Here is a 26218-nt window from a genome sequence, read left to right as displayed (position 1 = left end):
AATTCACTTAAACATCTTTTTGCTTTTTAACTTTTTGCTTTAACAACCTACTATGAATCAATATTTCAGATTTATTTATTTCAAATTTCAAAATTAATGACAAATAACCAACCTTTTTTTGACACGTTTCTTGAAGCTGTTCTAAAACTACAATCAAGTTTTCTTTTTCTTTATCAAGAGCAGTAACTCTGTCAATCATTTCAGAAATCTAATTTTATTTTAACAAAAACTAAACTTTAGTTAATCTAAATGATAAATAACATTTTTATATAAAATCTACTTATATGTCTATTTATATATTTATATCTATTTATACATTTATATATATTTATATGTCTATTTATATATTTACAGTTATTATTATATTTTTAGTATGTAAAAGCCAAATAATTAATTAAATTGAGTCTTTGAGTATATAATATATTAGTACAATGTGTTGTTTGACTTTACAGAAGACATTAACATTTATACTACATAATTAGTTCAAAGTATCAGGAAGCAATTTTTGCAGATTATTTGTCATAATATTGAATTACAAAGATCAAGAATTGTTACAAGATGGAGATCTTAATTTACTAGTTAAACAGACTGAAAAATGGAGCGTGAAGTTAAGTTGGAAGTTAAAAATGGAGCCTGAAGAAAAATGTAAAATAGTAAAATTTCAAAACAGCAAGTCTAATAAATTAATTATGCAAATAAATCTATCTACAAAACCTACATTAGACTGAATTAGAATATTGTGCACCACTCTAGAGTCCACATCTTGAATCACTCTAGAACCCATATACAAAAAATGAAACAAAAAAACTTGAAAAAGCTCAACAAAACTTGTACCAGGTCTCAATCACAAATCATACAAAAAACGTTTGACAATTTTATAATTAAAATATTTTAAAATCAGAAGAATAGAGGTGACTTTATTAAATATTTTTAAATACAAACAAAGCAAAGTACTGTGATCCAAACTCATCCGAAACTATTACATTGAATCATTGAATGGTCCATATTCAAGTATCAGAGGAGAACTACACAAAAAATACAGGCAGTTTACTAAAAACAGTTACTACAAAAACTTCTTCAGCTGCAGAATAGTTTCATAATAGAACAAGCTACCTAATGTAACATAATACCTAATTTTTCCGCAAAGATTTGCTCTATGCTGTAGAGAAATTATAAATAAGCAAAAAAATAAAGTATATTTAAAATACCTACTCCAATATTGATTTCCTGCACAGCAATATCACAAAGCTTAGCTTTTTCAGATGTTTTTCTAAACGCGAATTTTTTTAAACATTAAATTTTGATTGATTTAAAATTTATGGGTAATATTGGTCCTAAAAACAACTGTTTTAGAAATTTAAACTCTATAATAATTTACATAATAATATTTTTTCATTCTATTTTTTTTCTCAAATATGATTAAATGTTGCGCAAACTAATGCATCAATTTATTATTTTTGAGAAAAATAAAAGTGTTAAAAGCTAAAATAAATTATTTAATTAACATATTTTATAAGTTATATGTTAAATATTTTAATAGTATATCCAACTTTGTCACACCAAAAACAGATCATGCTGCATAACCTGTTCAATTGTTGTATTATGGTAACTTTGAATCCCATCAAGGTTGGCACATTTTTTTAAGCAATAAGTTCTGAGTTCAATTTTCACCCTTTTCCTGGTAGTAAGCAGGAGCCTTGTTTGTCAAGACTCTTGTGTCGGAGTTAAAGAGTTGTGAGAGGGTTGTAACCGCAAAAAAAAAAAAAACCTCCTTGACTGTAGTGGCCCTGTCTGCCTTAGGTAAATAAAATAAATTATAAAAAAAATTTAATCACATCAATTTTATAAAATATGTACTTTGGGCTGATTGATGACTCCAATTAAATAACTTTTTTGAGATGATAAATAACTTTAATCAAAGTTTGCACATGTTTAGTTTTAACTGTTTAAAAAATACATAAGTTATAAAACATGTGACATTTGTATAGGAATTGAAAAAGCCTTAATATTTTAAATATTCAAATTTGAATTAAATAAAGAAAACATACTATCGTAAAAAACATGTTTAAAATATTTAAACATTACTTTATTGAACTTTTTTAAATGTTACTTTATTGATCTTTTGTCCATTGAAAAGTTCTTTTAAATAGAAAAAAAAACTTCTTAAACATTGATAGACAGAACACTTATGTATTAAAGTTATAAAGCATGCTTTTACTTTTCAAAAATGTTTGTATGCATTTTTTCTTATCATTTAAATACCTATAACCCCTATAACATTTTGAAGTTACATCTTAAATTGGTTACAACTGGTAACAAGGTTGCATTTATTTATATTTAATTAAACTTAATAACACAGTAAATGTTTTTTTTATCATTGCCATATTGCTGTTTATCATGCTTTATTTTTATTTTGTTATTAACAAATAACAGCAATATAAAAGAATATTTTAGGTATGGTGATTCAAAATTCCTCAGGTTTTTTATTTTTACTTTTTTGCTGCAAACAAGTAAATAAGTATTTAGTGCTTTGTCAAATTTTGAACTAACTGGTATTTATTTATGCTGTTTGTTGAAAATTTATGATATTTTATTATAAAAACTTAAAATAAATATATATTGTTAAATCATTCAAAGATTTATTGTTTTTAATATTTCAGTTTTATAAACCAGCTGGTCAATTGTTTCAAATTTTAGAAGGCAAAAAAGACACTTTATCTGTTTCTCCCAGTCTTTGATTATTAATCACCCTTTATTCTTTTATAACAATGTTATGTATTGAGATGAAACATTTTACGTTATGGTTACATAACGTAAAATGAGACATAACTTTTTTTTATAACTATTACCTATCAAATTCCTGTTATTTTAAAAAAACCACAACATTTTTATGCAACAAGGCAGAACATTTTTACATAAACAATGTCCATTACTACATAATCAAAATGTAGCATTTTTACTTTTATAATAAAAATAACTTTTATTATCATCTTATAATTTCAAATAAATTGTAAACCCCCTTAAAAGATGAGTTATTTAAAAAAGAAACAAAAAAAAACAATTTATTTAACAACTCTTCAGTGATTTTAACTCTTAAGTTTGGCAAAAATTAAGCCCTTGGCCTTGAAACCTGTGGTCTTCTCCTTGTAACATGTGGCTTTGACCTTGCTATTATTATTATTATGACCTTGTTAACAACTCTAATTACACTCTAATGTAACTTTTTTGTGTCAGGTCTTTCTAATGTTTAAAAAAAATTTCATTTTTTATTTATACAAAATCTAAAACTCTTTTACTACCACTAATATAACATGTGATAACTAAAAATCTGGACAAAGTTTGTGTAAATATAAAAATACAAAGGAAAAATTTTATATAATTGCAACCATTATTTTATTGCAAATTTAATTTAAAACCATCTATTTTGTTGCAAATTTAATTCTTCAAATGTATTATTAAAAAATAATTTATTTAAGAATAGTTAAAAATGAAAAAAAATCTTATAACGAAGACTCCCTTAGAAAACGAGTGTACGCATTTTTGGATTACCATCCGGATGATAACAAAAACTTTATTGTAAATCATTTTCGAATGGAGAACATACCAAAATCTACTATTTATAATATACTTAAAAGAAAGGAGAACAATATAGGACCAGAAAGAAAAGTCGGAAGTGGTTGCAAAGCAATAAAGATGCCTGCAAAAGAGATAAAGCGCCTTAAAAAATTCATTGATCAAAAAGATGGTATTTCACAGCGTGGTCTTGCAAAACGATTTCATGTTTCACAACTGTACATAAGCAAAATATATAACTGTACATATATAAAAAAAAATAGCATTCGTTATCGTAAAAAAACTAAAACACCGAAAAGAACACCAGCTCAAAAAGCAGCTGTTCGTTCAAAGTGCCACAGGTTGGTTTCGATTTTTTGGAAAAAATTGTTATTATTGACGATGAATCGTATTTTTATTTGAGCAACACTAATATTTCTGAAAATGCTGGATTTTACTCTTCTGACATAAATGCAGCATCAAATAATGTAAGGTTAAAAAGAAAACACAAACTTGAGCAAAAATTACTTGTTTGGATTGCATTCTCTACAAAGAGAATCTCTCAGCAGTACATTGCTCCATCAGGCCAAGCAGTCAATAAAGATGTCTATATTTCAAAATGTCTTGTTAGATTGGAGAAATTCATTGAAAAACATCATAAAAATGACAATATTGATTTTTGGCCTGATCTAGCTTCATCGCATTATTCACGTAAAGTACAAAGTTATTTTAAAGCAAAAAATATTGAATTTGTACCATAATTTGTAGCATAATCCTGCTAATGTGCCAGAATTACGTCCAATTGAAGATTTTTGGTCTGAACTTAAGAGATTAGTGTACAACAAAAACTGGCAAGCTGAAAATCTAGGTAAACTTAAAAAGCGGATAGAGTTTTCAATTAAAAGAATTGACATAGAACGCGTACATCAGCTTGCTGCCGCCACATTTACAAGAGTAGACACTGTTCGTCATCATGGCATGAAAAACTTATAAATCTATTTATTTTTATTATTTAGATATTTTTTGTTATTATATTTTTTAAATTGTTAAAAATGATGGCTCCGTTAAAAAGTTATACCATTTCTAATTTTGTCCAGATTTTTATTTATCACATGTTATGACCTAAATATCATAATTATGAAGTCTTTAGAATGATATTTTTTAAGACCATTAACTAGAATTCAATTTAAAATTTTGAAAGAAACATCATCCAATGCATCATCATTGACAGACATTAGTGCAGGTGAAGGTAGAACATTCTTCTTTAGTACCAACTAGGTATGCCTATCAGTCTGGTTTTTGTCTTGATTGCAGCATGTTTAAAATTTAATGTATTCATAAATGGTACCATGTATTAATTACTCAAACCAATATTTTTGCAAATAAGGTCACAGTTTTTAAAATCAGCTTCAGAAGTATAACCAATCAAAAAACACAACGCAACATAAAAAGTGTTATATAATAGCGCATATTTCAAAAGTTTAACCCAAATAAAGGTGTAGCATAATGTAAAAATGCTATAGGTATATATGCTATAAGGGATTTTTACTTATAATATGTACTTAGTTACTTAAGTAAACTTTAAATTGTTGATAAATAAGATGTTTAAGTAAAAATAATATTCAAGAAGCATATCTCAAATTATCACAAAAATTCTATAAATAACAATAATTATGAAATAAATAAGCATAGGTGTATAAACAAAGTTGCAGAGAAACAGGTTGAGCATGGTACATCTAGAAGGATTGGTTAGATTTGAACCTCAAACATCTTGATTGTGAGCAAAAAGTTCTACTACTAGTTCTACTGCTTAATCATTTCTGCTCAAATCATTTTTAAGGGTGGTAAGGGTGGTTTTGGAGGGTGGTAAAAATTAACTATACCTTTCCCTTTTAAAGTCTTATACATTTGAATCAGATCATATCTCCTTCTTCTATCTTGCAAAGTTGCAATTCTAATACCTTTAACATTTCTTCATTTGGCTTCCCCCTCAAAGATTCAATTTTTGTAGCCCTGGGTTGTTCCAATTCAAAATTTTTAATGTCCTTTATCCATTATGGATTTCAACCTGTTGCTCCATATTCCAAAGGAAGACATACTAACCATTTCTATAATAATTTTAATGAAAATTCATCCAAATACTCAAAAGAATTTTTTATCATGCCTAATTTTCTCTGTCAATAGCTGAGCTAATGTGATGACTCCACTCTAGATTATTTGAAACAAAAATAAAAAGATCTTTTTGTATTGTTGTCTCTGTTAAAACAAATTTGTTTAATTTATATTTACAGTAGCTTCCAAAAATTTGTGGATAGGGTTAAAAAGTTTGAATTTTATCAATATTTCATTTCACATATGTTACTAAAGCCAACATACTAATTGAAGGTTTTTATGTTTACTATATTGTTTTGAAGGAATATTAATAGCTTAATAAACCTATTTTAATTGATTAAAAAAATATCAACTTTTAATGAGTTTAAAAATTTGCAGACAAAGCGTTTATATTTAAAAATGTAGGAATTTTCCAACTATATTTGATTGAAATTTATTAGAAATACAAAATCACATTATTATTTTGTAGGACTATCTTTACAATCAAGAACGGCTTCACATCTATGAGGCATAAAGTCAACTAAATTAATGTAAACATCAATAGGAACAAAGTGCATAATTTCTTTGATTTTTCTGAAGCATAATTTGTAGCTTAAATATGCATAATATTTGACGGTAAACACATTCCCATAAATAATCAATGTCATCTAAACTCAAATAACTCAGTTGATTGGAATATCATCTTGACAACTTGAACTTTGAAGAATTTTTGAACCAATTTACCTGTGTGTTTTGTATTGTTATCATGATGATATATCAATTCTCAGTCAACATTTTCCTGACATGAGTCATTTTTCCTTCACATGTGGTAATACAATGCTCTTACATATGTTTTTGTATATTTCTTGATCAATAGTTCCAGTATATCTATGGAGCGGATCAACACTATCCCAACTAAAATATCTCAAAAGCATTACATTACCTCCTGCATGTTTTAATGTAACCATATCTGATTTAGGATCATATTTTGAACTTAATAGACATCAAACAAGCTTGATTCCATCTTATCAGAACAGTATGAACTTGTTTTCATCACTAAAAAGAATCTTTGACCAATTTTGACTACTCCACTTTAGATGCAGTGATGCTAATTCTTTTTAGGCATTTTTCAGGGTTAACAATAGCTATTAGGATGGACATCTTCCAAATACATTTGCATGACGTAAATAACATTTTGTAATAAAATTATATAATTGATTCTATTAAAATGTTTCATTTATTTTTTTGATTTAAATAAATAGCTTTCAAATAGAGTTTTTCGTTGCTTAGTATCATGAGCTTTCAAATCTTTTTGAATCTATCGCTATTTGTTTTTGAATGTTTGTGGATCCACAAGTTCACATCTATTCATAATTTGTCTATCGGCAGACTAACCAGCTCCATAAAAATGTGTTGTCTTATGAAACAAATTTTCATTTGAACTAATTTCGCTATCAACTTTTTTCTGGAGATATTATACATTTTTTATACCCCATGACCTTAATCACTTATAAATGAAGTTTTTTAATTATTTCCACAGAGTATTTGTTTACAATATCAATGAACTAGCAATTATTTAAAAAAAATGTGAAAAACTTCAGTATGTCTGCAAATTTTTGAGCTCATTAAAAATCATTAATCTTTAAATTAATTAAATTATATTAATTAAATAATAAATGTTTGCTCAAATCATAACAGTAAACATGAAAACCTTTCAACTGGTATATAACATGATCAATTTAGTGAAATATTAGTAAGATTAAATTTTATTTAGCAAGTCTGAAAATTTTTTGTCGCTATTGTATATCTTGAATTCTTTTTACCAATAAACATGACTCCACATTTTGATTTGTTGAACTTAATTAACCATTCTTCAGACCATTTCACTAAGATGTTTATGTTCTCTCGTAATAACTTGTTATCCACATGACAATGATTGATTGAAATAATTTTGATATTGTTTAGATATAATTTAATATCTATAATAATTTTTCTTTAGTTATTAACGAAGATTACAAATAGAAGAGGTCCAGTTACTGAGTAGTAAACATCTTCTAACTTGAAATATATTCTCCTATCACCTCTCTCTCTGACTATGGTTGGACAAAAAAGCTTTGCACCAATTCAACAAAAATGACACGAATCCCAGTCCAAACAATATATTTGTTAATTGTATGTGTGAATGAATTAAATATTTTTGGGAAATCCATGAATAAAATTTCAACCAAAAAATCTTCTCCATACACTTGTGTAATTAAATCTAATGTTTCCAACAAGTTTGTTATACAATTTTTGTTATTAACAACAGAACTTTGTTGATTCAAGTATAAAAGCAAAGTTACAATATTTATAACTTCATGCAAGGTGCATAAAATGTGCTGCTAAAAGATTTTCAAACATAAATAGGGGTTGATCAGCAGATTCAACACAGTGATTTACAATTTTTTAAAATGTTTATAAAGACATAAAACAATTTTGCACCTCTAATTTGTAATACATAGAGACACTAAATATATGTTTGCAACAAAAATGATAAAGACCTCGGAAAAATTAACCCAAATGTTATTTCCTTTAACACAAATTAATTTGAAATCAAATATCTTCACAATTATTACAACTTGCAAACTTTTTTATAAAAAAAAAAATAATATAAATTTGTATACAACTGCAATTTGTAAGATATTCTTAATATATAATAATTTGTGTATATAATAAAGTGCGAAACAACTCATGCTAGTAATACAAAAAAATCAAAATAACTTATTTAAAAACATTATTGTTTTCTAATAAACTACCTCAATTTTCCAATGATCAGTTCTGACTTTTTAGATAAATGATCATTATGCATGCGTATTAACTCCTCCTAAAATGAAATTTTTTTTTTTAGTTTTGTTAGTTTCAAAAACTAAATAAACATAGCTAAAAAATTGTTAACAGAATACTATAAAACCTTTTGATCTAACTCCTCTTTTCCTATATTTTCCATTTCTTTTTGTAAAACCATAATTCGGTTAGACTTAGTCATGCATTCTTCATTCAAATGTTTACATTCATTAGTTCTTTCATTAACTTCTTGTCTAAGACTTTCAACTTCATCTTTGTATTTTATTACACATGCATCTACCTCTTCTTGATTTGGCATTCTAAAAACTTCTTGTTGAAGAACCTTCTTTTCTTCAAGTAAGGATTCTAATTGATATTCCATATTAATTATGCGTTCTGTGCTAGCAGCGAGTTCATTATTGTACTTTAAATAAGTGAGGCGCAATTTATTCACTTCACTATCATCATCAAAAGGAAACTGTTCACTTTTTTGAAGTTCTGCAGTTTGTTTTTCAATTATTTCTAATAATTTAATTCCCTCATTAATATATTTTTTTTCCATCTCAGTAGCTGCATCATATGAATTTATTAGCTTTACATATTTAGATTTCAGTATCAAATATTTCTCGTCACTTATATCTGCTTTCTTGCAAAGCTAAATGAAAAAAAAAAAAAAAAATGCACATATACATATATGTATATATAAACACACTCACACACACATATTAGCCCATCCTATTTTCACCCTCATGAACAAACTTTAATACACAGAGTGTTTCGACATGTTCCCAAGGTATTGTTTTCTTAATGATATTTTTTATTTTGGATGACTATTTATACTCACGCCACTCTTTTAAAATTTAACTTCTTTACATATTTTGGGTTTTTAAGGGCACTTTCATTCGACTGATGTGAATAGAAATGTCAATGTTAAAAAATATTTTCAAAAATTACATTTACCATCAAAAATGTTCCGAAAAAAGACCTACAGCAAATTTTTGCTAAAGATATAAATATTTAGTTGTAGAAACCTGTGGTTTAAAATGTTTTTAAATCTTCAACTCAAAAACACTTTGTTTTTGACAAGCTTTTATATCTTGAAAATGTTATTGATCTGGACATTAAATTTCTAAAAATAAGTTAATAAAAATAGATATCTACAAAATGTGATGAAGTTTTATAACATTGATTTAAAAAACATTTTATGATTCTAAATTTACGGCTGTAAAAATTCCCAGGGTAAAAATATTTAAATTACTGAATTAGAGCTAGAACTATTTAACTGTTTAAATCTCTGAATTAAAGCTAGAATGGTATTAATGCAAACAATGAGACAGCTCAGTTACAATTTAATAAGCATGTCATGGGCATCTGGTTGGAGAAGTAGGCTCTATTGGCGCTCAAAACATGCAGGAATATGATAGACTATAAACAATTAAAAAAAAAAATAAGGTAAGGATAAAATAAAAACACTTTAAATACCTTTATGCAAAAACAAATTATATAAGTTTCTAACTAAATTTTAAAATTATTTACGTTTAGACTCATGAGAAGTGCAGAGATTATTGTGAATTTGCGGAAAAAAATCAGGTCATTAACAAAATGGAGCTATTTCACATGCCAGGTTTTTGGCAAAGACATTTTGCTGCATAAAATTCAAGTTACATTTCCTCATAATCAGGAAAATTCTTATTCAGAGTGATAAAATAGTTAAAGAGACCAATAGAATGGCATACTACATTTCTCTCTCTCCATGGACATCGTGGTTTTTAACCTAAGAGTTTTCTGATTCTGCAGTTAGTAAAAGTAAAAGTTCCATAAGTTTTGATATTTTAGTCTTATCATTTAAGAATAATATTGATCATAAAAGTAAAAAAAACTTTTAAAAAATGTCATTAAAGTTTAAACTATTTAAATAAATTGTTTAAAAACAATGGTTTGCAAAAAGGTTATAAGTTAGATGTAAAAAACAAAAAAATAAATCAAAAACAATTTTTTTCTTCACTGACAGACTGACAGAAGTCAGTAGAAATAAAATAGAAATAGCATTTTTAGCTTATCTTTTCAAAATTAAATGTAATAATTTTGTAGCAGTGTCTATATCTATATTGCATTATTTTTAATTTACACTTTAAAGATCAATGAGACAAATTGCAGGTGTGCAATTAAATTGAATATGAGCCTGGTGAAGAGGTGGTATTGAAGTCATGGTAAAAACATTCATGGTGTTAGGATCCATTAATTGTAGTGCTGGCATTAGCATCTTTTGATATTACTACATAAAAATAGTGAAAGTCTTTTATTTAATCCAAAAAGAGGTCCAAAATGATGTAAAAACGGATAAAATCAAAGCTGAAATTTTTCTGAACAGTTTTTGTTGATAAAGACTAGCCACTAGGTCTTGAATTGTATATTTCACTAATCTACTGGTTAATTTTCAATATTTTATGTCATAGTTTCAAAAAATGCCTGCAGATGAGATTCTCTCAGACTTTTATACAATGTAAAATCATAAAATCCTTCAAAGTTGTTAACAATTCATTAGAACTCACAGCAAAATTGTAAACCCATTGATTTATTTCTCAAAACAAGAAATATAATTCTTGTTTTAAAAAATAAATTGCTAGGAGGAAATATGTTTCTTGAAATAAGAAAATATGTCGTGCTAATATATATATATATATATATATATATATATATATATATATATATATATATATATATATATATACATACATACATACATACATATATATATATATATATATATATATATATATATATATATATATATATATATATATATATATATATATATATATATATATATTAGGGGTGTTCAAAAAAATAAAATTTTGAAAACGCGAATACACAACAAGCTAAATTTGGGGCAAGTATAAAAAAATAGGATTACAAAAACATTGAGATTTAACTTGTGCTCAAGCGTCAAAACCCCCCTAAAAATGCCCCAAATAGTACCCTTGTAGCAAGTCTTTGAGCACAAGGTAAATCTTAATATTTTTAATTTTTTTTTTAATGTGCTCATAATAATCTATACTTTTTTTTTAAATTGATGTATATCCGTGATTTTTCTTAATAGTTCTTTAAATTGAAAACGATTTTATGCAAAAAAACGAAAATATGCGCATTTAACAAAAGAATGCGCAATAACTCGTAGTCATTTTATTTGTTTATATTCACATTGTTTGATTTTCATTTTATTTGTATTTAGCTTTTTAGAAAAACATTTTTTTATAGGTTGATTGAATGATACAAACATAAATTACGTGCAACTTATATCTTTAAAAAGTATTTTTTTAATATAAATACTAAAGTTCAAGTTATCTTCTGAATTTTGGAGCGTAAGCTAAGTAGTCCCTTTGCGATTCTTTTCTTGCATATAACTTTGTTATTTTGTTTCTTGGTTAATAAAGAGTCACTGCATGATGCCTTAAAAATTGAGCAAACCTTGTCCACAGCAATAAGCCTATTTTGTTTTTCTTCCTCGTCTCTGTAGCGGTAAACAAATTGTTGCATCATTCCAATTTCCCTTTCACGTGGTTGTTTACACAAATAATACTTTTTGCAAAATTTAAAAATAAGTTATATGTTGATTGTGTGTGCCAATACTGAGATGGCAAGGTCAGTCAATCATCAATTCGTTGATCTTTTATTCCGATCATATCAAACAATAACCAGGAGAACTCAACTAAACTCAACTAAAGAAGCTAAACTAGGAATTTGCTGATGAATGTTAAGTTCAATTTTCAACAATTTTCTATATCTTTTTTTTGCTTATTTTCAGTTTTAAAGTAACATGACTTTAAAACTGAAAATAAGCAAATGGTTCTGGAAATGATAATATTGCAGCAGCAATATTATCATTTCCAGTTTTTTTCTTTTCTTCAAGTGCAACACTATCATCCAGCAAGGCTAAAGGAATCAGAGTTGAGTCAAGATACCATGTGTGTTTAAATAAAGAATTCAACACAGCATCAACAGCAAATGGTTCTGCACATACTGCTTTATACTGATGCATTTGATGAATAGCAGTTACATCCATAAAAGGAGCTTTGATTATATCATTTGATTGCGGTACCACTTTGCATAAAAACAAGTTATAAATTTAGTTATTACCTTAATAAGTTCTCTATTTTTTTGAATAAAATCAATTTGAGTTAAAAGAATTTGCATTTTTAAATAATATTTAGATTTCCCAAGAAATCTTGCATGATGAACTGCTCCAGTTTTTCGAATTTTTATGATAGAAGGAGAATGATAGCTGACCACTAGCTCTGCAAGTTCTTTTTTATCTTCCCTTACAATATTATTTCTCAATAAGTAAGATCTACAATACTCAAGAGATTCTGTAGCAGCTTTTTCAACAACAGTTCCTTTAATTTCTTCCCAACCAAAACTTACTAACATAGATGGGTTGTAATCAAAATTAGGCTGCTCAAACAAGTTTTTGAAATGTTTAAACAAATGGTTATCGAGGGCTGTAGTTTTTTTATTTGTTATAGCCTCACAAAAGTGTGTGATTCTCAACTCAGAAGCATGATGTCTGCAAGCAAAAAGAATTAGATATTTATTTAACTCAGTAGATATTCTTATTAAAGATCCTTTATGTATTCCTGTATCGCTTGATGTGGTATCAAAACAAAGTAATCCGATCTTTGATTCGAGATTGTACTCTTTTAGGACTTTCATTACACCATTGTACTGATCTTCTCCAGATGAAGATGGCAATGGCGTAACTCCGAGAAGATGGGACTCACTATCAATAGTTGCCAGAACAGCAAGTCTATCATGCTTTAATTTTTTTCCATTATTAATTTCAAAAAGTGTCTTTCCATCAAAATGAATATTGCATGGGTAGGGAGAAGCTTGGATGCTAAGTTTGACATCTTCTTTAGCAATAACTGCCATTTCATGAGCTGTTTGTTTCATCTTTCTAGATGCTGTTGACCTACTGCAATTTACATTTTTAAGATCAACCCCAGAACTATCAAGGATTGCAGCAGTAACTTTTGTCAAAACATTTGGAGAAATATCAGTAAATGTGGCAATTAGAGCAACATTACCAGAAATAATATCTTTTGGGATCTCAGCTTTTATAAGACTGCTTGACTTTATAGAATGCCAATATCTTGGTTCAAAATCAGAATCAAAGGATAAATCTTCGCTGGTGTCCGTACCAAATTCTAACTCTGAACTTATTTCTATTGATTTAGCAGCATTTTTTATAGATTTCTCTTTCTTGTACTCTGCGAAATCTAAACAGCATACATTATAAAATAAAAATTAATGTACCCAAAATAAAAACCAATGAAAAATTGGAGAAGAGTGAGCAATGAGAGGAGAGTTTTTAAATTCAGAAAAAAGGTTTATAATATGGATTTATATTATAATATATAATACCTTCTCGCTATATTTGTCTTTAGGCCCTAGAAATAACTTTCTGTTGTGTTCTTGATTGTATAAAAAATCTAGGTCCTCTTTCCTATCTAGGTCTAATCTATTCTTGTCCTTCTTTATCCAGTTTTGTAAGTCAGCTATTCCTGCCCAAAAGATTTTTCCCAGCTCCTCTCTAAAGTCTTGTTGCTTTTTTAATTCTAAAGGCGACCTCCTGTGCATGTTTTTTTCTCAAATTCAAATATTTTTTGTTCAACTTATTCAGCTTTTGTATCAAGTTATTATCTGATTGAAGAGGGAATCCAGCTTTAAGCCAGGGACCCTTGATTTTGCTTAGAATACACCTACAATGCAGTTCAACACATCTCTTGTATTTTCTGTCTTTTTTTACCAAGCGTATAACTATCATTGACTTTTTTGATGTTTTAGAAAGCGTCAACTTATTAAAAGTTATGTTTTGTAAAATATCTAATCCAGTTGGCAGTCGATCAACTAAAGTTAATAACAAAAATATTCAGGTTGAGTTTGCTCTTGTACAACATGAAATCTTATAGTCATAAGATTTCACATTATAAACTATAATCTTATATCCTAAACTAGATATTTAAAATTAAAAAAAGCTCAAAACAAATTTGTTACTTGGTACTGCTGGTTTCACTTTCTCAATAATAAAATGTTTGTTTTTTTTCATTTTTATATTTTGCTTTTTATTGCCACTTTTTAATAGTTTCTTACTTTTATTTTACTATATTGCACTTGAAACTTTCATTTTTTGTGACTCTCCTTTGTTTTCTATTAAATTGTTCATCATAATTTTTAAAACTATTTTAAAAGAAATGACATTCACTAATTTCAAAATATGAGATGAAACTAAAATGTTTACTGCAGAATTTCGCAATATACATTAATGTTAATTTACAATTGTCCGTTTTTTCTTTTTACAACTTTTAGCCAGGTAATAAAATTGTTTATTAAGTGAGAACAAAAGAAAAATGCAAACAAAGTACACAAATCAAATAACAAAAGAAACATTAATAATTAATAAACCAAACAATGTGAATATAAACAAATAAAATAACTACAAATTATTGCGTATTCTTTTTTTAAACGCACATATTTTCGTTTTTTTGCATAAAATCTTTTTCAATTTAAAGAACTATTAAGAAAAATCACGGATATACATCAATTTAAAAATAAAGTATAGATTATTATATGCACATTAAAAAAAAAAAAATTAAAAATATTAAGATTTACCTTCTGCTCAAAGCCTTGCTACGAGGGTACTATTTGGGGCATTTTTAGGGGGTTTTTGACGCTTGAGCACAAGGTAAATCTTAATATTTTTGATTTTTTCTTTTTTTTTTGTAATCGTATTTTTTTTATGTTTGCCCCAAATTTAGCTTGTTGTGTATTCGCGTTTTTGAAATTTTATTTTTTTGAACACCCCTAATATATATTAGGGTGATTCAGAATGAGAGAATTTTCAAAACAAAAATATGCATCTTGTTAAATTTGGTACAAATATATAGAAAGTAGGTACCGGGCATTTTCTGACCACTCTAGACCCTCCCTCAAGGCTTTTTGTGAAAAAATTTTTTTTGTCAAAAGTTGCTGATTTCAGTGATGTCGAAGGAGGGTTTTATATAAACCAAGTTAGCTGAATTAAAAAAAAAAGGGCCTAGACTACATATACTTTGCATTTAAAATCATACATAATTTTGTTCTGGTTTTATTACTGAGCATTTTTTATTTAAATTATCCATAAATTCACAAAATTGGTGAGTTTGTTAAAATACTAAGAAAGCATTTGTAGTATACAAATACATTTTTTCTAATATAACAGAACCATTGAACCGGCCTTCAAAGTGAAGGGGGCCCATTTTTCAATTTTATATATAAAAAAAAGGTCCTCGAAAAAAAAAAGAAAGAAGGGGGGCACACTCCCTCCCCCTCCATATTTGATATCCATTTTCGGCTTATTTTCAATCTTGTAATCAGATACCTTTGAAGATGACATTTTGTAAGATAAAATTGATTTGGCAATTAGTGTTTTATCTTCATCAGGAACTTTATAATTTAGAAGCGAAAGAGGTATTTTATAAAAAAAAATCCATTTTTCATTGCATTTTTGCACTTCTTTATATTTAATGATTTTACTTTAAATAAAAATAAATTTATTAGTTATAAGTTGTTAGAGTCACAAAAACACAAAGTTAGAGCATGTTTATTAAATTTATCAAACTATAAAGAGTATATTATTTAAAAACTAAATATTTGGATGAGAATCAACATAAGTCCAAAAACAAAAGTATTTAAATCAATATTTTATATACTGATGCTTCACTCTATGTAGTAAAGTAACTCAATAGTTCATCTACCTTGAGAACATCATTTAATTAAGATTTGAGGCAAAACTGCCTAAACATTTCAAAAATGAAACTTACACTATGCAAATTCTCACAACCAAAACATAATCAAATTACTTTCTCAATATATTTAGTGTCTAGAGGACTCAAATTATATAATCTTTGACCTTCTTGATCTTCTAAGAATTGTAAATCTTTGATTTTAGATTTATTGGATCTTAGCTTGTCACTTTAAATAAAATCTTTTAGTTGTGGAATTCCTATCCAAAGAATTTATATAACAAAATTTTCAAATCCTATTTGATTTTTAATACCTTGTTTTGAGTTTCTTTTGACATTTTTTAATAAATTAGAATATTTTTGCTCAAGATTTTTTTAAACTTTTTCAAATATTTACATTGCTAATAACTGGAAATCCTGCCTTAATCCATGGATGTTTTATTTTCGTCATGATACATTCACATTCAACTAGTTGACACCTATAAACCTTTAAGTTTGACTTTGATGAACAATATAGAATATCTAACTTTTTTGTAACTTCATTAGGTAAGTTTGATTGACATTGTTTTAAGTGTTGCAAGATATCCATACCCGTTGAAAGTTGCTTTCCTAAACCATATAGGTTTTTATTAAAATAGTATTACCAATACTATATAAATAGTAAAAATAAGCTCACATTATTTATCTTACAGAGTATAATAGTGTGATGGATTGGTGTCGATATTGAGATGAAAATGTGTTTTAGTGACCATGACTTCTATTCAGGTAGATACAAAATATCATAAAACCGAATCGATAGCTGTACATTATTTTTATTTCTATGCAACACACACCTGAAATAGCAGGCGCAACTTTATTGATAATATGAAATATCTTTTTAGAAGATCTCAAACTGTTATTGTGCAAAATCTTGTGTTTCTGATAACTCATATCAATACTTGTTCAGTTACTTAATTTTTTATTTTGAATTTTAAAATTCAAAATCAAAAATGTAAATTTCAAATTTTAAATCAATGTAGTGGCTTCATATTAATTGATTTGTATTCAAAAATAAATTCATATGAAACTTTAGTAAAAGAACATGAAGTGAAATGGTTTGCTATTTATTTTATTTCAGGAAATGGTAGACGGAGGGGGGTGGAAGAATGTCAAGGAAACTTACCTTCAAATACATAACTAATTAAAGTAGCAAGCAATGCGGTAGTGGTAGAGCGCTCGCTTCATAAGCAAGAGGTCCGAGTTCGATTCCTACTATGTCCATGGTAGTACCGCGCTCAACTTGTTTCTCCACGCAGCGGCCTTGTTCATCAAAGTTTGTGTTTTGGAGTTATAGAGTCGGGAGAGGGTTATAACCATAAGTAGCCTCCTCGTCTGTAGTGGCCTTTTTGGCCTTGGGGAGGTGAATTACAAAAATTAAAAAAAAAATGTACAATATTTTTAACCAAAAAGCACTTTTATTATATTAGAAAAAATGTATTTGTATACTCCAAATGCTTTCTTAATATCACAACAAAAGTCATAAATTTTGCAAATTTATGGATAATTTGAATAATAAATGCTCGGTAATAAAACAAAAACTCCGTAATAAATGCAAAATATATGTAGTGTAGGCCCTTTTTTGTTAATTCAGCCAAATTGGTTTATATTAGGCCCTCCCTCAATGTTACAAAAATCAGCAATTTTTGACAAAAAATTGACATTTTTTCACAAAAATGGGCCTCGAGGAAGGATCTAGAATGGTCAGAAAGTGACCGGTATGTTTTAAAACCTATTTTCTATATATTTGCACCAAATTCAACGAGATACGTATTTTTGTTTTGAAAAGTCTCTCATTCTGAGGCACCCTAATACATATCTATTTTTACATACATTGATACATTTTGATCTAGTTTAATCTACAACAAAAGATCGAAACTCAAAAGTCCTATACCCAATCATTTATTGTAACCATATTGTATTAGCATTTGTTTGATCGAAGGTTGTAATAACAGTATTTTTTTTTTTAAAATATCACTTTATACCATGAGGTAAAAATAATAAAGTTTTTTTGCATGAATGGAAATAGCCTTATAGATCAACAAAAAATTATTTTACAATAACCTATGTGTTAGTGTATCTATTGTAATAAGTGAAAGATAGGTACTATATAAATCTTAAATTGAAAAGCACATTTTTGGAATTGGAACATATAAAAAAACATCATTGAAAAAATTAACTAGATTTGACAACAAAATCTATTTGCACCAATGCTTAGAAATTTGTCCAAAGTTAGTCAAAAACTGCAAAAAGCATAACTTCGAACAAATGGGGCAAATACTATAATAAGAAAAAAAAATTTAAAAATTTCATATGAATATGACCTCTACAGCACTCATTAGCAACTCCTCATAAAAACTGGTCGTCAAAAAAAATATGGGATTTGCTAATATATACCTTTTTTTTTTTAGTTTTATCTTATATAAAACTAATTTGATTTTAACAATCTCCAACCTGTGTGTTGGATCAAACACAAGGTGCATTATTCTAAATATACAAGCCTATGCTGATAATATGGTACTATTTGCGCTGGTAAAAGATTACTACATCTGTCCAACAACATCTGTGGAGTAATCCAAACTTCATCTGTACACTTTTTTCCAAAATCATTTTTTTTTTTTTTTTTTACTTCGAAACATCTGTTCAATGTTATATGGAAGTTCAATGAATACTAAAGTTGCAAAGATTTAGCCATTCTTAATATAATTGAAAAGATGTTACATCTGTAATATTCATTATTTTCTTAAATCATATTAAAAATCAAACTCATTTCTAGAATTGTGCAAGACATTAACTAGCTTTTATTGAGTCAAGAAAATATCTTGGTTATTTAATTTAAAAATGTATATATGGATCTGTTTCTTTCGTATGATTGGCATATAATCTACATTTATAATTTTTAAAAACATACATTTCCAGCTATAATAAATTTTTGTAAACCTAACATTTAGAAATAAAACTTAATTTAAAAAATAAAGATTAAACCTCCTCTAAGCACTGCAACCCTGTATTAAAATCTGCAGAAACCAGCGATTTAGTTTGTTTATAAAAATTCTTTTCTTCTACGCTTTCTTCTTCCAAAATTCTTACTTCCATTTTTAAAATATCTCTAAAAAGATTTAACAAATAAAGTAAAGTCAAGAAATCTAGAACTAATTTAAATCATAATATATCATCATATCATCATTTGCCAATTTTATAATTCACTGTTATAATGAAACAACCATTTCCTACTTTGAGTAAAATTATAAACAATTGACTTAAAAATTAAAAAAGGCTACTCTAAATATTAAAAAAGCTCCTTATTTTTAAACATTTCTTTATTTTTTTTAACTGTTGTTTTTTGTTGACTTTATTAAAGTCAATGGCTAACTTGACTGCCCATTCTGCACAGCCATTAACCACATTCATGGCATGAGATATCTTATACGCAGCCTTGTAGTCATCACAAATAGCCCAAGTTTCTGGAGATGATGTCAAGAATTCTGTTAGTAGATTGAGAGAGTCAAACAAATTCATTGAGTGTTGTGTAACAAAATTAGCTACAGAGAGTTTAGAAAAAGTATAAATCTTGTTTGAAGTCTTCTCTTGTCACCTGGTAATGGTTTTGCTTTTAAGGCATTTACAATTTCCACTTTTTCAGATAAAATTTTGTGATAAAACAGAAGTTTTATCAGGAAATAATGGTAGAACTGCTAGATCTTCACTTAAATATCATAACTAAAGTTTAATTTTATTTTTTGCAACAACTGCAATTTTGCTGTCAATTTGACAATATTTCTCAATTAACTTTAAAAATAGGAGATAATTTTTTGGCACTTCTGTTGAAAGAGGAGCTGAAAACCAGAAACACACATTTATTGCGGTTATGAAGAGACATATTCTTCTTAAAATCCCAATTTCTTTCTCTGTGACATTTAAATGATGATAAAATCCAAAAAATTTTAAACAGTATTTACCTTTAGCCATCCATCTGGCACAATGGTAAGTCCCAGGAATGCAAATAGTTGTTATACCATCATCTTCTCCCAAAAGGAGAAGTGCTAGTTTTCCAAATTCTTTATAACCATCATGAGGTTGAGTGCCCTTCAAGAAATATTTTAACTTCTTCACCACATTAGGTTTTCTTGATGCAAGCAACTCTTTTTCAAGCTTTGTAAGACATCCAGATCCGCTTTATCGCTTTCAAGTGGTTCAAACTGTGATTTTTCTATTAGCTCCCACTGAGACTTCAGTCTCAGTTGAGACTGAGTATCTACTCAGTTAAAAAAGTCTAGCAAAAAGTTCAATCTTTGGTCCTTTTGATACAAATATGTATCAAACACTGCATTTTCACATATTTCAAGAATATAATGTTGGCAGGCTAAAAGCAGAACTCTTCGATTCATTGATTTCTGTATAAAAATTTTTGTCCAATTATGACTTCCTGTATTACTTTTAGTCATGTCAAAGCAAAAACCTGCAAGATGCTCCGCCACTCATGAATGAATTTAACTACCTTCTGCTCCATCAAAGCACCAGTACCAGCAGGTATATCAAAAGTGTCTCAGCAGGGGTTAAAAAGTGTATTTATCTTGGTGGTGAAATTTTCTTCATAGCTATGTTAAAGAGTGCATTTTCTATTTTTGTGCTTAGATACTTTAACATACTGCTGGTGAATGCTCTTTAATTCAACTACTACATGAGGCTTTGCTGTAATAGGAATATTAGCCTTTTACCCGAAAATCATAACTTCATCTGCAACTGTGTTGCAGGATATTAAAATTGTTGACTTTTTGACTATTATTTCATAAAAAACTCAATGTAGAGCAACACTATTTGTTGGCAACTTACTCAACCCATCTATTGTTGAGAGAATATGGCCAACAAGCCAAAAATTTGTAGTTGAGTATGTTTCTTTACAATAAATATAAAGTGCTCTAAGTCAATAAAATAATAATTAAAATAAAAAGATAAAAATCTTAGATAGTACAAACCCCATCCACGCCTTACCCAACCTACCCCCTATGACCAAACATGACATTTCTATTATGAAATTTATTAAAAATTAATTTCTTAGCTATTGTTTAATTAGAAAAGTTTGAAACAATTTATTGCAAGTAATAACACTTTCCCTCCTCTGTGAACTACCTATGTTGTAACATTATAATACTTATATTATTTGTTTTCAGATGTAATAATAAACAATTTATAACAGGATTTTGTATGAAGTAAACATTGAATTTCAAGATTAGGTTTTTAGACAAATTTTGGTCAATTTAGGGCTCCTAAATAGGGTTTGGGGGATATTTTTCTTATCAAACCTCACCAATAAAGAGTTTTTGCGATTTAAAATTAAAAAAAAATTTTTTACATGTAAAAAACACCCTAAAGTATATATATATACATACATATATGTATATATATATATATATATATATATATATATATATATATATATATATATATATATATATATATATATATATATATATATATACACACACACATATATATGTATATATATTATTTATTTATTTTTTATTTTATAAATCTTTATTTAAAATTGATTAGCATTACAAGTAATGAATTGTACAATTTTATCTGTCCTTTAATATCAATAGTTTGCTAAGAGTACAGGGGAGGAACATTATTTATGCATCGAAAAGGCTACTGCCTTTTCGATGCATAAATAATGTTCCAATGTTGCTTGGTAGCTTCCAATGTTGCTTGGTAGGTAGAGGTCACTGACGCCATCTTGAAGGATTCGGAGGTATTATTGAATAAAAGTTTTTTGGTAAGTAGTTGTTTTTGCGGTGTTAAGAGCATACAGGAATCTATTAGGGTTTCTGCTGTTGGTTTGAGTTAATTTAGTAGTTATAGGATGGCATGGGTCTGCAAGGATCTTTTTGAGTGTATTAATACAGATCCTGTCAAGTAACTCTTCAATGTCAAAAATAATATTGAAGCTGCTTGAATTGGTTACATCAATTCTAATAATTTTTATGAAAATGTTGGATCTCTCTTTTTGCAGCAGCACTGCACGAAGTGAGAATAAGAGCATTATATATCAAGTGGCTAATAGCGTAAGATCAGTAGACCTGTAAAAGGTTTGGCTGAGTGTGACCAATTTGCTTAAGACGTCTGAGCAGATATGGTACTGATTTTATATTGTTGTGAACTTTTGTCCATTGTTCATCCCAATCAATATTCTCATTGAGCATGATTCCAAGATATTTGTGGCTGCTGACTATTTCAAGTTCAGTAATATTGAGTACAATGGATGGTAAAGCTTGAATTTCAGAGCATCTGGGAATAATTCTTATAATTTTACATTTCGGGCCATTAAGTTTCATTTCGTTTACCTTAGACCAAAGAGGGACGCCATCAACAATGGATTGAGGCAGGTTGGTAGGAAATTCATCATTAATTATATAGGTCAGTATGTCATCAGCATATTTTTCGAGGATGGTTCCAGGTGGAAGATAGATGTTAATGTCAGAAATAAATAGAATGAACAGGATTGGACCTAGAACACTACTCTGAAGTACACCTGCTTAGATACATTTCCAGTCAGTGGTGTGATCATTTGTTTTAATTCCTTATTGATGATTAGATAAGTAAGCTGCAATCCAAGAGGTAAGCCAGCTAGGTAGAATGTTTACTAACTTTAACAGTAACTTGTCATGACTGACAAGATCAAATACTTTTTCGAAATCAAAGAATATTGCATAAATTGATTTGTTGTTATCTTTCGCATGACTCCAGTCCTCTATAATTTAAATATAGCGTCCATCGTACTTCGGCCTGGAAGGAAACCAAACATATATATATATGTATATATATACATATAATGTATATACACATATATATATATATATATATATATATATATATATACATATGTATATATATATTTATATATATATATATATATATATATATATATATATATGTATGTATATATATATATATATGCATATATATATATATGTATGTATACATATGTATATGTACATATATATGTATATATATATGTATATATATATATATATGTATATGCGGTAGTGGTGTATATATATATATATATATATATGTATATATATGCGGTAGTGGTGTAGTGGTAAGAGCGCTCGCTTTGTAAGCGAGAGGCTCGGAGTTCGACTCCCACCACGTCCCTGGAAGTACCGCGCTCAATTTAGTTTCTCCGCGCAGCGGCCTTGCTCGGCAAGGTTTGTGTTTCGGAGTTAAAGAGTTGAGAGAGGGTTGCACCACGAATAATAACTAAAAAAAAAATAAAAAACACAAAAAAATGAGTATCCTCCTCGACTGTAGTGGCCCCCCTCGGGCCTTGGGGAGGTGAACAATCTAAAAAATATATATATATATATATATATATGTGTATATATATATATATATATATATATATATATATATATATATATATATTTATATATATATATATATTTCTGACAGCAAGCTATTTCAGATTGTTGGCAGACAGGTTATCTAAACATGTAGTATAAGCTATATATGTATATATACGTGCGTGTGTATATATATATATATATATATATATATATATATATATATATATATATATATATATATATATATATATATGTATATATATGTATATATATATATAAATTTTGGAAAGGAAACATGTAGTTTGCTTTTATTACAAACTACTCAACATCAATTAAACAAATTAAGGAAAGTTTTTTCATAAAATGGTTAAAGAAAAATATCAGAATAATATTCAATGTCTAATCGATTTCTCTAAATTTTTTTATTTTAATTTTTAATTGCGTATTAAAACATAATAAGATTTTTTACAGTAAACTTTATAAAAAATTTTAATTTTTAACTGACTAGTTTGTAGTTCAAAGCATGTTTTAAAAATAGAAAATTTTCTTATTTAAAAATAAAAATGCGTACCAAATTTGCTTTCTAAAAGAAAATAGCAATTTGCTAATCAAACTGAAATCAAAATTTATGCTTGACAATTTATTTTTTATTCAAATTACCTTATCTTGTTATCAAGTTAAGGTATATTAATATTATTAACAGGTATTATGATTCTTAGCGGCGGTCATTCATTAATATATGTTTCATTGTAATTATTTGTGAACAAATAGTAATAAGCGTGACCACGTTTGTATCTAGGACTAATGCCAGTACAATGTATTGTGTACCGAGAGCATATTTTGAAACCCTATACAGAATCAGAATAGGCAGAGTTATGCGCAATCTGATTCGCTGATTTTGAAAGAGAGGCTTTTGCGCGTATGTTTAATTCAAAACAAATGTCAAAAAACGTATTGAATAATAAAAGTGAATTTGAGTAATTTCATAAAAAACCAAATAATAATAGCAAAAAAAATTATGATTTTTCTATCCAATTTTGCGCAATATAGTACAAATACTTATACAAACCCTCAAAACATCCGTGATTTTCAGAATGTTTTCTTAAAAATAAAGATTTCAAAAAATTAGTTTGTTTTTCTAATTGTTTTTATAATTCTAAGATATAAAAAAGACCACCATTATAGCAAACTATAAACCAGATAGTGAAACTTGACTATGCTGTGATTCTCATACAATAGATTTTTTAAAACAGTTTTAAAATTTATCTACTAATATCAATAGACTATAATTAACTTGATATAATTTTTTTCAAATTAAGTTCCAATCATTTATCCAATCATTTAGCAAGAAAAGTATTTTGAAACAATAGCCTAATTTCTTTTTAGAACTTTACACTTATTACTCCCATATATAAATTATATACAACACTAAAAAAATTTGAGAATATTACTTATTGGTTGTTATAGCTAGCCCAGTTGATTTGCAACACTCTTAAATTAAAAGCAATTGTAAGCAAGAGCAAATTTAGATATCCTTTGGTAATGTATAGTAATAAAAGATCACAAAGCATTGTAAACTATTAGAAAATATCTATAACCTGATGTCCACAAGTGTGTTTTGATATAGGAAACTGATTACCAAAAGCAATAACTCTCAACTTACCACACCTTTATGAAAAACTAAGTGTAAAAAGGTAGAAACAAGAAAGATTGCAAACATGCACATTCATGTTGTTGTTTATTTCAATTTCAAAACTCAATACATGTTTGTTGATATATAGCTTTTAACCTGAACAAAATACTCGTTATTGTATTCTATAATTAATATAAAATGTGTATCCTTTAATAGCAACTGGTGGTAAATAATATTAAATAAAGCAGCAAACTTTGATAAATTTTATATATTTATAATGCTAATAATTTATTTTACATTATATACTCCAGAAGAAAAAGAAAATATGTCTGCTCTAAAAAAATTAGAAAAAAAATCTTAAATAAAATGTACTTCATATTTACAAATTTTATTTATAGTTTTATTATGTAATTTTTAATATAACCAATAAAAACAAGTGTTCTTTTTTCAAATTTCAGTGAATATCTCTTGTTTATTAATATAAAAACAGAGATGTGTTATGTTTTATTTTGATGTAATATTAACAATTTTTTTGAAAACTTGCTTCTTCAAATGTAAATGCTAATTTTGATGAAGTTATTTTTATTACAAAAATTGCCATAATTCACCTTTATTTGGTTAAATTTTTTGAATTTAATACTCAGTAAAGTTTTGATGCTCAGTGAAAAAACAAATATCACTTTTTTTGTTAAATTTTCCAATAGATTATTATCCAATTTATTATCCAAATTATTTCCATTAGATTAATATCTAATTTTCATCCTATATAATATATAAAGAAAAATATTGATGTACGCCTTATCAGCCTTCTCAAAATTTAGGTTGAACAGTAACTTCTTCAGGGTTCGTAGATTTATATGGAGCATGTAAGCTAGTTTGGCAAAACATCTGTAAAAATTTTCTTTTTTCAAAATTTTCTATTTTAAACTGTTTATAATTAACAAGTTGGTATA

At 27.3% G+C, this 26218-nt stretch overlaps 1 protein-coding gene across 1 annotated transcript in view; it reads right to left on the bottom strand.

The window, feature by feature from the left end:
* Positions 1–24456, bottom strand: part of LOC100209315 (coiled-coil domain-containing protein 146) — a 56176-nt gene extending 31720 nt beyond the window's left edge. Inside the window, exons 1-6 of the mRNA XM_065813077.1 lie at positions 24204–24456; positions 19269–19392; positions 8594–9121; positions 8439–8506; positions 1213–1270; positions 113–208 (exon numbers count right to left, since the gene is read on the bottom strand). Of these exons, the coding sequence (XP_065669149.1) occupies positions 113–208; positions 1213–1270; positions 8439–8506; positions 8594–9121; positions 19269–19379 (861 nt within the window). The 5' untranslated portion in view covers positions 19380–19392; positions 24204–24456. The remainder of the gene's footprint in view (positions 1–112; positions 209–1212; positions 1271–8438; positions 8507–8593; positions 9122–19268; positions 19393–24203) is intronic.
* Between the last annotated feature and the right edge of the window lie 1762 nt (positions 24457–26218).

Source organism: Hydra vulgaris, chromosome 12, assembly GCF_038396675.1.
Source record: "Hydra vulgaris chromosome 12, alternate assembly HydraT2T_AEP".
Taxonomy (NCBI): domain Eukaryota; kingdom Metazoa; phylum Cnidaria; class Hydrozoa; order Anthoathecata; family Hydridae; genus Hydra; species Hydra vulgaris.
The sequence above is the reverse complement of the archived record's forward strand: the minus strand, read 5'-3'. Positions and strand labels throughout refer to the sequence as shown.